General features: G+C 31.8%; 1 protein-coding gene across 1 annotated transcript; it reads left to right on the plus strand.

Annotated features, from left to right (window-relative positions):
- The first annotated feature begins 653 nt into the window (after positions 1–653).
- Positions 654–11,242, plus strand: LOC134253578 (uncharacterized). The gene is made up of 8 exons (XM_062736105.1): positions 654–682; positions 7,825–8,002; positions 8,220–8,358; positions 8,451–8,553; positions 9,366–9,469; positions 10,108–10,185; positions 10,427–10,609; positions 10,869–11,242. The coding sequence occupies exons 2-8, from the start codon at positions 7,835–7,837 to the stop codon at positions 11,051–11,053; spliced, it is 960 nt and encodes a 319-aa protein (XP_062592089.1). The 5' UTR covers positions 654–682; positions 7,825–7,834; the 3' UTR covers positions 11,054–11,242.
- The last annotated feature ends 6,127 nt before the right edge of the window (positions 11,243–17,369 follow it).

Genomic DNA, 17,369 nt, shown 5'->3' on the forward strand with positions numbered 1-17,369 from the left:
AAAGAAAATGGCATTGAATATGTAAAAATTTTTGTGGCTCACCAACACTGATTGTGATACCAGGGTTACGAAACTATAAATAATTCAAGCTTGGCACCAGCCCACACAGGCTTGTGGCAGCAATGAAGTCACTAGCCCCAAGTAAATGTTGGGGGAAAGAAACAACTAATTAGAAAAAAAGTTAATTCTTGAAAAAGAAAATTTCTCAAGATTTCTTTTAAAAAGTTAAAGTTTAATTCTCACCTGTAGAATTGAATCATATATAAATAGCAGTTATGTTAGAAATTCAGAATAAAAATAAATATTTTAAATTTTCTTTATACGTTTTCTCAGTGACCATTGCACTTCATGACCTATATACTGCTGTTTACCAATAACAGAGGAATGGAGGAAATTCGGATTAGGAAAAAACGATCGTTTTTTGGAAGTAAATTAGTCAAGTAGAACTGCAAAATGGATAAGATTATGGATATTTATGAAGAATGGGAGCTTGCTACATTGAAAATTTTCATTTATGAAGATATTACAATAGATTAGAGTACAATAAATAATCAGGACAGGCCCTCACCACAATCTGTCACACGGACCGGTACATTTCGATTTTCTACCGGTTTTGCCGGTAGGACCGATAGTTTTCGGAAACTCTGCACTGATCCATCTGGAGTATCCATTTTGTAGCAAGGTGAGTTATTTATTTTTTAGTGAACATAATTTTTTGCTGCCACGAAAACGATAGAAGAGAGATGCATTTGCGTCGAATTGTGGATCTCGACAAACGCATCTAGAACAAGATAGGTTTGTGAAACACTATGCGCCCGGCGGCAACAAAGTTCGAAAAAGCTATTTATAGCATATAGGTCACTGTCAAGGTCACAAGGTCATTGACTTTCAAATATAAAGTCTCTACTTTCATGGTTCAGGAGTTATGGTGAAGGTTAAAAAAAAACTATTTTTAGCATATATGTCACAATCAAGGTCATTAACCTTGATGCCATTTAAAAGAGCTTAATAAGTGAAGTAAGCATACCAAATATGAAGCCTCTATCTTTCATGGTTCAAAAGTTATGGAGAAGGTTAAAGTTTGCAGACAAACAGATAAACAGACAAACAGACAGACAGACAGACATGACAGAAACAATGTACGTCTCGGATCTATCGATCCGGGCGCATAAAAATAAGTAAAGTCATAATTTTCCATCTTCTCAAGCCACGGTCAGGAGTCCGCATATAGCTCTCTCCTACCCGTGGCTACTTGATCACGAAAAGTGTCGTAATCTTGAATATTTACGCCTCTCTATTGTGACGTCATATTCAGTCAGTGGCAATTTTTGTTTCCATCGCAATTGAAATCAACAACTGACGTCAACAGTATACAAGAAATATTGCCTTTACTGTGATTGGATATTGAAAGGTCGCGATGAAGTTCATCTTCCGATTATGCTTTACTCGCATTGGTCAAAATTTTAATGAGCTACGAAGAATTCTCTCCTCCTTCAACCACGGCCAGAATGGGAGAGGATCGTACATTTTGGCTGTGGTTTGCGACGATGTAATTTTCTCACTGCCAAGGGATAACATTAGGAGCTGAATGCGTTAGCAGTCTAGACAGATAAAACAGTAACCCTTTTCGTTCATTTTGATATCTACAATGCGATATTCTTATACAAATTATTTGAGAATGATTGCTTATTTATGTTATGTGCTAACTACATCACAATTTTACAAAAGATTTACTCTCGATGATTTATTCAAAATCTATTTGAGAAGAAGAAAACATTTGCCGGAGGATAACTGTCAATTTGATATTCAGATATATCCACAACGTTTTATCAATTAAAATTATCTATTTCTAACTCGACTCAATTTTTACGAGTGAAATAAAATAAAACACCAGTTTATGCAACATCAATTTAATATTTGGATGTTCTGGCTTTATAAAACAAACAACAACTAGCTACTAATTTGAATAACAAACGATATGACTTCAGCTTTTCAATTTTAATCTTTCCTTATTGACGTAGAAATATTCTGCTACTTCCTGCATATGGTGTTTATTCGATACTCAACCGAGGCATGCTTCTAACAGATAATTTGATGTTTAATGGAAATGTCAGCTTGTGCTCAATTCTATGGTCGTTATTCTTTAAATAATTATTCTATCATTATGTTGTATTTTTACTGACTTGTTTCATACCAACTGTTAAATGGTTTTTATGTCCCCGTAATCGAAGATTCGGGGTTTATATTTTTTGTCATGTCCGTACGTCTGTCTGTCTGTTTGTCCTCAAAACTTTAACCTTGCCCAACTTTCATATTTCACATGTGTATTACTTGTGATAAGACCTTTCTTTGGATACCACCAAATTTGACCTTTTGACCTTAACCTTGGAGTTTGACCTACTTTTCCATAAAAATTCCAAACTTTTACTTTGGTCATAACTTAACGGTAGAAACTAGGACTTTCATATTCCTCGTATTTATTCTTTGTGGCAAGGCCTTTCATTGGATACCAACAACTTTGACCACTTGACCTTGGACATTTCCGTACTCATGAAAAAATCTCTAACCTTGGTCATAATTTTTGAACAGTTAGGGCTGAGCTTTCATACTTCACATATGTAATTCTTGTGAGAAGACCTTTCATTGGATACCAAGAACTTTGACCCTATGGCCATGACCTTGGAATTTGACCTACTTTTAAAAACAAACCTTGAATATAACTTTTGAAGGGCTATTGCTCTCATACTTCACATATTTAATTCTTGTGACAGGGCCTTTCATTGGATATCAAGAAATTTGACCCTTTGACCTTGACTTACGAGTTCGACCTACTTTTTAATAACTTTAACCTCGGCTATAACTTTTGAACAATTAGGGCTAGGGCTTTCATACTTCACACATGTAATACTTGTGACAATACTTGTTTCATAAGAGACCAACAACTTTGACCCTTTGACCTTGACCGTTGAGTTTGACCTACCTTTCGAAATCTTATAATATTGAAACATGATGGTGCTAGGGCTTTCATATTTCACAATCGTATTTCTTGTGAGAAGACCCTACTTTGGGTACCAATATATATTTAATTAGAATTTAAGAAAAGTTAATCTTCATTATGTTGCTGTACGAGGGCATCAGTGTTTCACAAACACAACTTGTTATACTTAATTTGGTTGTCTCTTTGATCAGTACATAGGGTGAACGACTTTGTTTCCTTCATCAGGAAATGCTTCTTTTTCTCCTGCTAGCCTCCTGATCCTGCCTCTGGAATGAAATTTCCAGGGGTCCGTGAATATGACCTGCTCACAACATTGTTTTGTTGGTAGTTTTAATAAGATCGATCACTTATTGTAATCTTTATCTTTTCCATAGTAATTTAAGTTGAACAAGGAGTTAAAATCGTATGTTTCTTTTAATTATCTGTAGCATACAGATAAAGACTAATGAAAATTATAGTACACAGCTAAGGTATGACAATTAAACTTCACTGCAAAGCAAGAGAAGACTGCACAATATAAGTGCCGGAAAAAACTTTTTAGGTTCAACTTGTATCTACCATTTCGTTGTTTTCGTGTATGTCAAGGACACACCACTTTTATTTTTAGTGCAAACTTGTAAACAACAGTCAACTGGAGCATGCAAAGTTAAATGAAATGTTCTAACAATTTTTTTAAAAAGTTTGCATCAAAATTCTTGGTTTACATACATTAATTCCGAGGTGCTTGAGACCATGGTAACTATGGTAACTTATTCAACTTTCTGCGCACGCGCACAATAGAGTCGAATGCGTAAACGCAATATATTTTTTATGGGGCATACTGATATAATTTTTACTTTAATTTTTCTCCATTAAAGTAGATTTTTTTAGATTTTGAAACCTGTTATGTTCTGAAACCTACTACTTTCAGGAATTGAACAAGATTTACTCAGGTCATGCAAAAATTCTATGTTTGTCAATTTTCCCCTTTGTATGTCACGGTGTCTCTTTAAATTATTTGTCCTTAAAAGGCAGTCATGAATTGGCACGAAGTAAGAAAGTTCACGTATAGTACAATCATTGTTGACATTCTTAAGTTTTTAACACTCGAATTTGAAAAAGAGTTCGGGGCAAAAGTGAAAGACACAAATGCACATTTTCCCCCCAAAATATATATATCGTTTTTGGATTTTCTTATGGCTTTCAGTTTAAGTATGAATATTATTTAGCTATTTTGATACAAAATATGAATCAGAATTTAATTGAATAAGCAGCATGTAGAAAATTGCGATAGTGGGGAAAATTAAAATTTAAGAAAACCCTATCTAACTGTGCAAAGAAAGAAAAATCAATGATATTAGAATTCATCGTATTTTAAAATACATTCAACGAATTTGATTTATTTGTGTTGTAAAAAGAAATTTCATTACCACATTATGTTCGGCTCATATTTAGAGAAATATCAGGTGTCGTAACCTTATTTAATTTAAATGTATGGCCTGGTACAAGAATATTGATTTAATCCTTATTCCCTACTGTGCGCGTGCGCTGAAATACGTTACAAAAAACAAGGAAATGTCATAGGAACTGGAAGGGAGGTAAGCGGGGAGGGGCTCCATTTTTTTGCAAAGATAATCATATTATAGCATTGAAAATTGAGGCTTTCTTTTTGAATGGTTTAACACCACTTTCAATTAGACACCCTAATTTGCCTCTGACGCCAATATATTGATATTGATTAACCGGAGAGATAGAAAAATGCTTCCAAAAAAGATCAAAACAGTTACATGTTCTGCTCCATCTTCGCTAGCTCCAATTTGATATCATTTATTTCTTACTATAAAAAGTTCGGGATGTAAACTCGGACGATAGCTACGATACGTTTGACACAGAATTTGTTTTTTCGGCACTTTGCATTATTTGCTTGCTAGCAGGACAATTGCATTTATCAAAACTTTGGATTTTCTTTTTAATTTATGCATTATTTTATAAACAGTTTCGTTATAAAAAATATCATAAATATTGTCAGTAAATGACCTCAGATGGTTCTCAACATCGAATGGTTAAAACGACGAAGAGTTCACATTTAACTTTTTTAAAATGATCATATCTCAGATTCACAGCACATTGCCCTTACAAATTTAACGATCCGTTACCGAATGAAATTAATGTTTTAAAGCAGAACTTAAAATACAGCTACAACCGGTCATGTGTAAATTTTTAGCTTGTATACTTGGAGTTAAGGTAAGTGAAGTTGAATTGTAAATTCATATTCACACACAATTTAAGTAGCAATTTTGAGTAAAATAAAAACATATTATTAGGCATTGACTTTGAGACAATTCATCAATATATATACACTGTATTTATGCTTTATTATGCATCTAATATAAATAATATAAAAAATCAATACAACACTGGAACAAGAGAAATTTAACCTCTCTTGGTCATCTAACAGCCCTAAAAACCCCTTTTATTACCAACCTAACATCATATGTTTGCGTCTCTCCCAAGTCCCTCTGAAATTTAAATGAAGAATTAAAAAATATTTTTATACATTTGTAATGGGAAGTAACATTTAAAGACTGTCAAGAAATATTTCTGTAATGAATTATAAAGAAGGAGGTTTCAAGATGATTAGTATAAAAGAGTTCCTAATGTCCTATAACTCGTTTGGATGAAAAAATTGTTACTACAGATCAGTGGGTTAGATTCCTTTTTAGATATTGTCATTTTAAAAAATTGTATGCTTTGGGCAAGATTACATTGTCAAAAAATGTTTAATTTCAAATATATTATTTGGAGGGATGTGTTACATGCATGGTTAAGCTTTTGTGACAAATCATTACAAATGAAACACTTCTTTAGAACCATTATTTATAAACAAAAAAAAAGTTATTAATAAAAGACATTCTTCTGTAAAAGATGGTTTTCACGTACATTTCATGTAAGCTAATGACATACTCTATGAAGATGAGACATTTATGAGTTTGAGTGACCTACATATGAAATATGGTTAAAAACACATTTTCTTGAATATAATGGCATTAAGACATCAATATTAGAATGGCCAAGAAAGATAAACAGGGATCCAAATATTTTTGTCAAAGATATACATTTATCTTATCCATATATCCCAGATAATTTTAATTCGCTCACGAATGCCAAAAAAAAATCACATGATTTAAATATGAATTACTAATTCAACAAGAAATTGAAAATTGGGTAAAACCTCTTGGATTAGAATCTTTAACTTGAGCATTTTTGAATGGAAGAGAATTTATTTACTTGCATTCAAAATTACAAAAAAAAAAAAAAACAACAACAAACAAACAAACAAACTTCAGTGGTTCCAATTTAGAATAAGTCTTAAAATATTTGCGACAAATTCCTTCCTGCACAAACTAACAAAATTCAATTTGATAATAAAACATGTACCTTTTGTTAAAAAAAAAGAAGAAAGAAACTGAAGCAATAGAACATGGATTGTAAACATGTTCAGACTCTTTATGAGAATTTTGCAAACTACTGTTTCGATAAATCCACACTTCTATACCTTTTACAAAAAAGGAATTTTTATTGGGCTATTTGAAGAAAACCGACAAGCTTAAAAATGTCATTGCTTTACAAATAAAGCATCATAATTGTCTGTACAAACAGAAACATCTCCTTGTTTGGGTTGATATGCTCTATTAAGACAATATATGAATTAAAAAATATATACCTTATAAAAAAAATAATGATAGAGAATCGTTTGGTGAAATCTGGAGACCTTTGTGTGTGTTTCAATGTTTGTTTTCCTTTTGTAAATTTTTTTCCCTTTAAATGCAATAAATTAAAAAAAATAATTGCTTGCAAAACATTTTTTTCAAGTGTCTTTTTTCTGGCAGGAAAGTTTTATTTTCATCATCGAAAGTACGTCAATTTATCAGCCAGATTTAATTTTGCTCTGTTTGTTCTGCCCCTATTTTGTATTGTTTTAAGGACTTTTTATCTTGAATACTGTTCGAATCGTTATCTCAATATGTTTCACTTATTAGTGCAACAAAATATGCAACCAAGTGTTTGCCATCGCAAGGACAAGATATTTGAGTAATGTGCTTATACAAACAGTGAGAAAGGTTGTTGATCTGCTTTAAAAGCCTCAGTAAAACATCGTATTAAAAACTTCAGACCTTTGACAAACTAAATTGTCGCCCCAGTTGAACGAAGTTCGGGAACACCAATAATTTTCTTTACAGAGAGTGGACACAACACGGAAACTATGAAAAAATAAGTTGTTTTTTTTCTCAGTCATTCTTTTGAAACAGTTATTTCAGTTAGTAAAGTCTATAAAGTATTTTTGTGATTTTTCATAAGTAGCCCTAAAAATGACGGAAAATGTGTAGTCGTAGTATGTAATTATTAAAATTTCACAGACTGCGATACATTTAATAACAAGGAAACATGAAATGGACTTTTAACTGATTGAAAAGCAAGTGCTTATATTGAAAATTTTCTGACAAAGACTTTTTCCGACATAAGTTTTACCTTCAGCTTGAAGAGGAAATCCACCAAGGATCTTTAAAATCTGTAATACATATTTAAAGGTATTTTTAACATTCGTTTCCACCAAGAAGGTATCATTGGTTTTAACATGGATTTAAAAGCCAATTCCATATAGTAATGGTCGGGTTATTTTTTACAAAATCATTCATGAATTCATTAGTAATACATTATTTGAAATTTATTCGCATACGTGTACCGCACTACTGAAATCCTGTGAAGCAAAAAGTAGGGAATTCATATCCCATTTCAAGTACATATGTATCATAAAGGGCGTGATTACTACTTCGATTTTATAACAGGCATCCGACCATGGACCTAATGAAAGAAGTTAAAGAAGGGCTGTCCAGTAGTCCTAAGTATATTCCAGTCTCTTTGCGTTATGACCATCAGGGATCAGAGTATGATGAACAATGTTTACATATGGAGGACTTTTATCATTATAGAGCAGATGTGGATCTTATTAAGTCTTGTGCTAAGGTATGTTTCGTTTTGTCATTTTCAATTATCTGAAATTATCTTTTGAGACAATTAAACGAAAATCTCAATTTTGAAAACGCCATTCTTTCTTATTTCTAGGTGGAGTAAAATTGATTTGCATTTTGAATTTGTATCATTAATCATTTATTCATAGGTTAAACATTTTTACCAAAAAAACTTTACCTAACTTTTGAAAACGTATCTCATTTCTATATAGGATGTGATATCCCAACTATGTACTCCCTGTAAACTGTTTGACATTGGATGTGGAAATGCTAAAAAATCTCAATTCTTCTTGGATGAATTACTACAGCTTCAAAACACCGTAGAATATGCACCTGTTGACATTTCAAAAGGCGAGAAACCATATGCAATGCACACATACTGTATCATTGTATTTTCATTCCTACGGAGCATTTTAAGACATTGCTTTTTTAAATGTTTGTAGATTTTCTAGATGAAGTTTGTAATGCCCTCCGGCATACTTATGGGGATCGTCTCAAAATTGATCCAATGGCAGACGATTTTTTCCGGGCATTGTCCAAGATCAGGTAAAAAACATTTTAAAAACGGTATGGACTACATTATTAATCATAATGACAAAAAGCCCTTGGTAAGAGTTTACGCCCGAGAGTCGTTGAGTAAAAAAAGATCATCATGTCGAGATTTTGCATCCCAAAGTGGAATGCATCGTCTCAAGCCACGGTCCGGAGTCCGCATATATAGCTCTCTCCTACCCGTGGCTGCCTGATCGCAAAAAGTATCGTAATCATGAATATTTACGCCTTTCTATTGTGACGTCATATTAAGTCAGTGGCAAGTTTTGTTTCCATTGCAATTGAAATCAACAACTGACGTCAACAGTATACAAGAAATATTTCTTAGACTGCGATTGGACATTGAAAGGTCGCGATAAAGTTCATCATCATACTATGCTTTACTCGCATTGGTCAATTTTTTAATGAGCTACGAAGAATTCTCTACTCGTTCAACCATGGCCAGAATGGGAGAGGATCGTACATTTTGGCCGTGGTTTGCGACGATGTGTGGAATGCAACTGCAAGACGTACTGAACTGTAAAATTGAGATCCTTGATTGCAGTAGTTGTTAGCATGAAAAGATCCCTCACTGTTTAGTTGCAAAAACTACTCGTTTCAGGTTAAATTTACAGCCCTTCTACGGGTAACTGCTGGCTCTTGAAATCAATGAAAACATATCCAAAAAGAATCAGCGATTTCGACGCAAGTTATTGAGAGGGCACAGAAAAACTTGGTCTTAACTTTTCGTTATATATCTTATCGTGAAAAAATAACAGCTAGGAAATTCCTCGTGCCTGTGTTCTATTGTCGATCTAATTTTACAGGAGCTATAGAGGTAACAAAGCTCTTCTCTGGATAAGCGGACTACAGGTGTTTCCAAAAGATATGCAGCTAGATATATTGTCAAAGTTTTTCTCGGCCTTAGAAGGTAATTCAATACCTAAGGTATTTTAAGTCCGTTCAAGATTTCATATTCACTTAGCTTTAAGGACAGATAATACAAGCAAACTTTTATCAAAAAATATGAAAAAAAACAACTTGGTTCATGTCAAATTTAGTAAAATGAATAACTTTCACCGGGTAGTTTTTCATTTTTTTTTAATTCAAATTTGCACAAAAATGTAATTTGAAGTGAAAAGAGCATGCTCTACATAAGAACATTTTTTACGACGTGTTACGTTATTGACAAACAAGTTGATGAAACAAGAATATCAGCAGTTTAGTTTAAAGTAATTATTTTATTAGTTCTTTGGTCGATGAAATGAGTTTGTCAGCAAATAAAATTTATCAGCAAGTCAATGTTTTTCATACTAATTGTTAGGCTAATTTATACACACTGAATTGTCAACGGATTTTCCCGTTGTTTCACGATCATGACTAGAAGCACACATTTGGTGTTACCGATAGGCAGAGGATGCTCAGTCCTCCGTGGCACCTGATCTCACTTCTGACGTTTTGAAGGTCCGTGTTTGCTCTGTTCTTCTTTAATATTGTTTTATTGACTTTTGAGCTTGAACTGTTCGTTATCTCCATGTATTTCACCTGTTTTTTGTTGTTTACTTACAGGAAATGGTGCCTGTATGATAACTGCTGATATTACTCAAAGTAGAGAGGCCATTGAAAAAGCCTACCTTAATTTTGATGGTATATAGAATAAAAAACAAAAACAGAGTTAATTGTATAAAATTGATTTCTTCCAATGGTGCCGGTTACATAATTGAAACATGCATAATAAAACACACAATAAAATGTGGCTTACCATTGTATTAGAGTTTTTACTATATAGAAAAAAATGAAAAGCGTTAACAACACTGTAAATGCTTCTGTTACATGGAGATATAAAGAGAATATAAACTATCTTTATTTCTCCTTTCATTACTTTAAGAGGAAAATCCTTGTGCAAAATTGTACGCAAATGGATTCCATGTGTTAAATAGAATGTTTGAAGCAAATATCAATGTGTCACAATTTAAACTGGAGGGAAGATATGTAGAAGATAAGGACGTTTCTAGTGCCAGCTACCTACAAGTGTGGATGCGTTCTCTATGTAAACAGTCGTATGAAATAGGTACAAAAATATATAAACTATGCAATTTTGCGGTAAACATTTAAAGATATGGTTTGAACATGTTATACTGTACTGATTTTATGATCATTAATAACGGTAATGTTGTTGATTGTCAATATCTTACATACTCCAGTAAATGTTTCTTTTTTTAGATTGGAATGTATCAGTCCTTTTTATTAATTCGATTTCCTTTGTCATGTCATTACCAATGCATGCAATACATCTGATAATTTATTGATATAGTTAAATCTAATTTCAGATAAGTTGGGAATGACAATATCTTTTGAAGAAGGCGAAAAATTAATGCTCCATGGAGGGAATGGACTTAGTCACAAATACACTATTAGCCAACTGGAATATCTATTCGAAAAGGCACATTTTCGTATTTTAAAGATATGGAAAAATGAAAATTCAGCCTTGTTACTTTGTGAGCGTAAAAAGTAAAATTAATATATACGTATTGTAAATTTATGTTTAGGTGATTATATTTTTCTAATCAGAATTAGATAGGTTTGACATTAAACATCATTTTCATATATACCTCATATTTTTCATTTATTGTGAGATAAAAAATTATTGATGTTTCTAATTACAATTTCAAATTTTCTTCACATCATGATTACACATAATATTCATTTATGAAAAAGTAAGTTACGCTATTAAACTATTATTAATTTAAATCTAATGATATTGTTATTGATGATAATCGGTGTTTGGGATTTTAAAAAACAAATGGTGAAATTTGGAGCAGATGAATATTTCACCTTAATATATATTCATAGCAATTTTGTACTGATTTTAGTATATTTCATGTATATATCAGGTTTCAGAGCTAGGACGTTATGTAATGCATAGTCTCAGGTTTTGGGGCTTTGCGTTGATTAGTTGTGAGCTAACGTCGGATATATCACGTGATTGTTATCGCTGGTGGATGCTGCAAGTGTTTGTACACACCATTTTTTGTAGAAAAACATACCCTCCACCTCCCCGTACAACCGTCCCTAAGGTTAAACTTTACTTTGGGATGTATTTTGATAATTTCTTTTGTTTGGTGGCCTATTGTTTGTTGCCACCTTACTTTTCAGCTTAAATGTTTGATATATGAGTATTGTCATGATGTTATTTTAAAGTTTTGGGAGATCCATAACAAGGTGTAGATACAAATTGTAGAAAGTCATAGGATCTCCCAAATTTCATGTGTTTCATTTGTGTCATTAATAAATGACATATTTACAACAATACTCATTCTTGGTTTTCATTCAATCTGAAAAATAACAGAGCTGCGGGAAACTTGGTTTTAAATTTGCACCATTATCATATGGAAGGCATAAAATACATCTGATAATTTATTGATATAGTTAAATCTAATTTCAGATAAGTTGGGAATGACAATATCTTTTGAAGAAGGCGAAAAATTAATGCTCCATGGAGGGAATGGACTTAGTCACAAATACACTATTAGCCAACTGGAATATCTATTCGAAAAGGCACATTTTCGTATTTTAAAGATATGGAAAAATGAAAATTCAGCCTTGTTACTTTGTGAGCGTAAAAAGTAAAATTAATATATACGTATTGTAAATTTATGTTTAGGTGATTATATTTTTCTAATCAGAATTAGATAGGTTTGACATTAAACATCATTTTCATATATACCTCATATTTTTCATTTATTGTGAGATAAAAAATTATTGATGTTTCTAATTACAATTTCAAATTTTCTTCACATCATGATTACACATAATATTCATTTATGAAAAAGTAAGTTACGCTATTAAACTATTATTAATTTAAATCTAATGATATTGTTATTGATGATAATCGGTGTTTGGGATTTTAAAAAACAAATGGTGAAATTTGGAGCAGATGAATATTTCACCTTAATATATATTCATAGCAATTTTAAAATATTTTTGATGGCTTTTCGGTTGACGTAATGCATATAATTGTTAAGTAAAATAATTATAAAAATATTTCCTTTATTTATTCAATTATTCAATCTTTAAAAATATTTCCAATGGCAATAACTCCTCATTTCATCCAGGCATTTCTTTATTGTACATATAATGTAATATTCTGTATCTGATTTTCATAATTTTATTATTTCATAAAATAGCATTATGCTTTGGAACTTTAGCAACTGATTCAGAATTATGCATTTTTACCAGTTTTTGCCTTACGTTTATAATGCTGTTGACAAAACAGGAACAATTTTAATGCTGACACACACTTCTGTTTAATATCATCTTACTTCCTAAGAAATGTGGCAACCTATACTTGTACATTTTTTGCTATTCTTAGTTAATTTTAACTATATTCAGTGATAATAAAATCATTTTTTTTTCTTTGACACTATAAAAATGTGAAGATGGAATTACCTTAAAAATAATCTAAAAGTGTATTGTTTTCTTTAAACCTTGATATTAAAAGAAAGGAATTGACACAGTTAGAATAAGTAATATTAATCACAAAAGGGCCGCGTCTTGTATTCCACCATATTTATAGTTAAAGAATGCATCTAGTTTTCCTACAAATACACATCAACTATTGCTTCCAATTTTTCTATTATGAAAAAAATTCAACAGGGCCTGAATATCGAATATCTGAAACATAAGCCTCCATCGTGTTTATGTTCTTCTTCAAACTATAACTATAGTCCTGCTGGACATCTTATTACAGGTGACTTATATATAGTTGAAAATGAGGACCTTAGATTACTTATTTTAAAAGGTCCTAAATATAGGGAACCCCGATCCTTCAACTGACGGAAATTTATTGTAGAAGATTACGTCAGGCGATGGGCAAGATATGAAAAAGATGTTTACACTCTACTAGAATGGATTAAATGGATCAAATCTATGTTACAATCGCGTATTAAAGAGTGAAGCTTAAGGGGCAATATGAAAACCATCAATCCTTTTGTATTCAATCATCCAAAAGTGAAAAAAAGAATTAGATATATTACATGATCAGATTACCTACTGGTCCTTGCTAAAAGCAGGTGACAACATTGATTTCGTTTTAATGCTTATTATATAAATTGTATTTTGGAGGAACTTTTGGTTTTATTCCAAAAATGGTAATCTCAATAATATTTCCCTTTCTATGGAAAAAATTCTTCAAAATCATATGTCAATTTTGAATATTTTAAACTTCTGATAGCATACAATGGTCAACTGACCGCGACTTTTCCTTAATCATGTGTTCAGCGCACTTTAAAAAAAATATCGTATACACAATTAGGGTTGGTGTCTTTCTATCTTTGACAAATTTTATAAGGATTTTGAAAGCTATCTACGAAAACACTAGAGTATATAAAACTAAGGTGAACCAAAATATGATTTCATTTCGGTTGCTGAATAATATTGGACTTTTACGAGGAGCGCTGACTTTTACAGTTGACGCTTACTTTTACACTAGGGCTATGTACGGTAGCTCCTTTACGATATAAATATTTAGCTCAACATTTAATTAAACGGAAATAACGGTTATTTTAATGCACATATAAGTTGTCCTTGAAGAAAACGACAACGACCCTACCCTCAGCTCCCGGACTTCACAAGTTAGTGCCCCTAACACCATACCTATGACCACAAGAAAAGTTTTTCTATGCATTATCAATTCTGTACTTCCGTACATGATACAAGTTTAAATGTCCAAGTAAACGTCAACTGTAGAAGTCGGTGCTTCTCGTAAAAGTCCACTAGGCCTATTCCATTTTTTTTTTTCCGAAAAATAATTTCATTCAGTAAAGGAATAAAGATTGAAAGTTTCCATAAAATTGCTTGCATAGTTACTGAAAAATGATAAAATTAAAGAAATATAGAATATCACACTGCTGTTTTGATCTCGGCCCTGGTATCAGCCCGAGCTGTTCGTATTGGCCCAAGCCCGGAGGGCGCGGGCCGAGACGACCCGAGGGCCGATACCAGGGACGAGATCAAAACAGTGGTGTGATGTTGTTTATATCATATATCTAAAACCAAAGAAAAGAACAAAAATTCAGATATTTTTCGAATGTGTCGTAAGAAAATTAGAGTTATCTTTATTTCGATGTTCCTGAAGATGTTGCTTGACAGTGAATAATCATATTATATAGAGTAAGATTTGCCTGGTCCGGTCATTAAAAAGAATAGTCCTGGTGTTTTGAAACATTTCCTTTTGAAGCACGTTAGATAAGGCCTAACAAATATATTTTTTTTAAAATAGGTCCCAAACTTAAAAATATTCTACTTTCACTTTGTATCGAACCGGGGTTACAACTTCTTCAACAAAACATTACAATTTGTAAGTCTGAGATTAATAGTAACTATTTGTTTTGTTTACGATAAATATTTAATTAAAAATGACACATTAAATGAAAATTTGGTATTGTCTTACTGTCAAAGCAAATAATCGTCCAGTTTTTTCAAAACATGATTTGTTGCTGTCCTAGAAGTAAACAAGAGTTACCTCTCTTACGTCACAAGTGATATCATTTGGCGCACTTTTTAAAACAATTTTCTCAAAATTCTAGTATAAATAAATAATTTTTTAAAAATCAGGTTAATTTTTTCGAGATATATTGTTTCTCTTTAATATTTAAATATGAATTTTACTTTTAATTCACACTTCAAACAGAAATAATGATTTTAAATTTGAGGGCGAGACATTCCCTTGACGACGGGCCGAGACAGAGATATATCAGCCCCGAGGGAGAGACAGCCCTTCTTCCCAGGCGCTGTCTCGCCTAGTCCAAAACGCCTGTATCAGGGCTGATACACTACTAGGTATATGATATAAAAGAAGGTTGGCTGAATACATGGAAATTCTAAGTAGAAATTTTGTAAAGTGTCATCAAGATTTTTCAAGCTACCTCTGAGAACATATATGGGCATAATACCCTTTTCTGGTTTGTTTCTACGGTAAGTGTGTGCTGTCAATCCTTTTTTTTTTTAATAAAAAATGAAATCAAAGTTAAAGAATTTTAATTTTTTTCTCTGTAGCAACAACTAAAAATTTGAATTTTTTTAAAGGTGAATCGCACAACTACAATTACTGATAATCGTTTCTTTAACGTTTCATGAAGTTCAATGGACAAAAGAAATCACTCAAAAATAAAAATCCTTACTTTTTGCGCGGTTTCATGGCGACGTACCCATTTAGAAACTGAGCATCTGCACTGTACAACTAGTGATTGTTTTTTGTGGAAAGTTTCAGAAAGATTCTCTCAGGCATCTGTATTAAAAAAGTAAAAAAAAAAGTTTTGTTCATCTTTGCGTCTGAGCCAGATATACAGGTTAGATCTTCTATGACTCATTAAAGAAGTCGAGGCAACACACAAAAGCTAAATAAATATGAAACTTGAACAATTTCTTTCTTTTAAAAAACCAACAATTATGTATACAAAATATGAAGCTGTGAGAATTTTTGAGTCTGACAGATTGATAGATTGATTGTTTGTTGTTTAACGTACCTCTAGAGAAATTTCCACTCTCATAGAGATGCCTGTGTCTGGTAGAAAAACAAGAAACATTTGCAAACACCATCGGCACAATGACAAAAGCTGTATTTTCCATAAATGCTGCAATGTTTATCGTAACATCAGGCAGTTGTTGACATATGTACAATCTGTTGCTGAAAAGAATCAAATTTACGAACACATGTATATAGCGTAAGCAATGGGATACACAGATGCTCAGAACTTAACATGTCATTTCATTGTCTACTTTATTCACCGTTCAGTGTAGTATGTGAAGATATATTTGTGGAATTAAAACATTTCTAAATAAGTTATAAAATTCATGTATGCGTTTACAGTACAACTAATAAATGCACATTTCAGGGCTATAAGTTTGAAATTATGGTAATAGACGTGACGGATATTCATTATTTTTTTATCTTTTTAGCATTTATACAAGAAGGTATGGATAATAAGTCGGAAGAACAAAATATGTACAAAATGTTACACATCAACGAATGGTTAAAACGATAAACGACTATTCGTCTGATTCGTATTACAAAAATATATAAAATGATCATAACTCAGATTTTTAACCTTTTACCTTCACTAAATCAGCGATCCGACACGCATTGAATTTTATGTTTTTAAATCATACGTAAAATTCAACTGCGACAGGGCCATTGGGAGATTTTCACTTGCCTAACCCTAATTTAAGGTAAGATAATTTGAATTGTAAATTCATATTAACAGTTTAACTAGTATTTTTAGCAAAACATTTTCAAGTGCGTTTAGTATTACAATTTTATTTTTAACAATTATGTCCATTGTATTGATAAATTTTTTTTATGTTAGACAGCAATAAAATCAACCAAGAAAAATTGATAAATCTTACTTCAAATTAAGATGTAGTTAGATGTAAATTCAAGAGATTTTCCCCATAAATACCCATAAATAACTAATACATAATTCTGTAAATATTATGATACAACTATTTAAAACTGAAAAAAAAAGTGAGAGAATGCTTTTCTTATTAAACAAAAATAGTCTACATTTTTTCCAATTCACAAAATGGTAAAAAAAACAAATACGGGAGTTTTAACACTAACATATACTTTATGTAAATTCTCTATAAATTCTAGAATTGGATCTACTTCAATCAAAGATCTTTGAAATAATACATACATGTATACAACAAATGGCACAAAATTTGTCTATTCTTAATACAGAAAAACAATTTTTCCTGTATGAATTGGTCTTCGCTACATTTTTGAAAGGTTATATTCAAAAGTATATTTGAGGCACTCCGATTCTCAGGTT

This window comes from Saccostrea cucullata, unplaced genomic scaffold, assembly GCF_032062105.1.
Source record: "Saccostrea cucullata isolate Sc308-1 unplaced genomic scaffold, CSIRO_AGI_Scuc_v1 ctg110, whole genome shotgun sequence".
Taxonomy (NCBI): Eukaryota; Metazoa; Mollusca; class Bivalvia; order Ostreida; family Ostreidae; genus Saccostrea; species Saccostrea cuccullata.

Bases quoted from the DNA above. Each gene is read 5' to 3' on its own strand.
- LOC134253578 (XM_062736105.1), top strand. From the start codon at position 7,835: ATGGACCTAATGAAAGAAGTTAAAGAAGGGCTGTCCAGTAGTCCTAAG. The intron at 8,003-8,219 runs GTATGTTTCGTT...ATTTCTATATAG, and splicing joins TTATTAAGTCTTGTGCTAAG to GATGTGATATCCCAACTATG. The intron at 10,186-10,426 runs GTATATAGAATA...CATTACTTTAAG, and splicing joins AGCCTACCTTAATTTTGATG to AGGAAAATCCTTGTGCAAAA.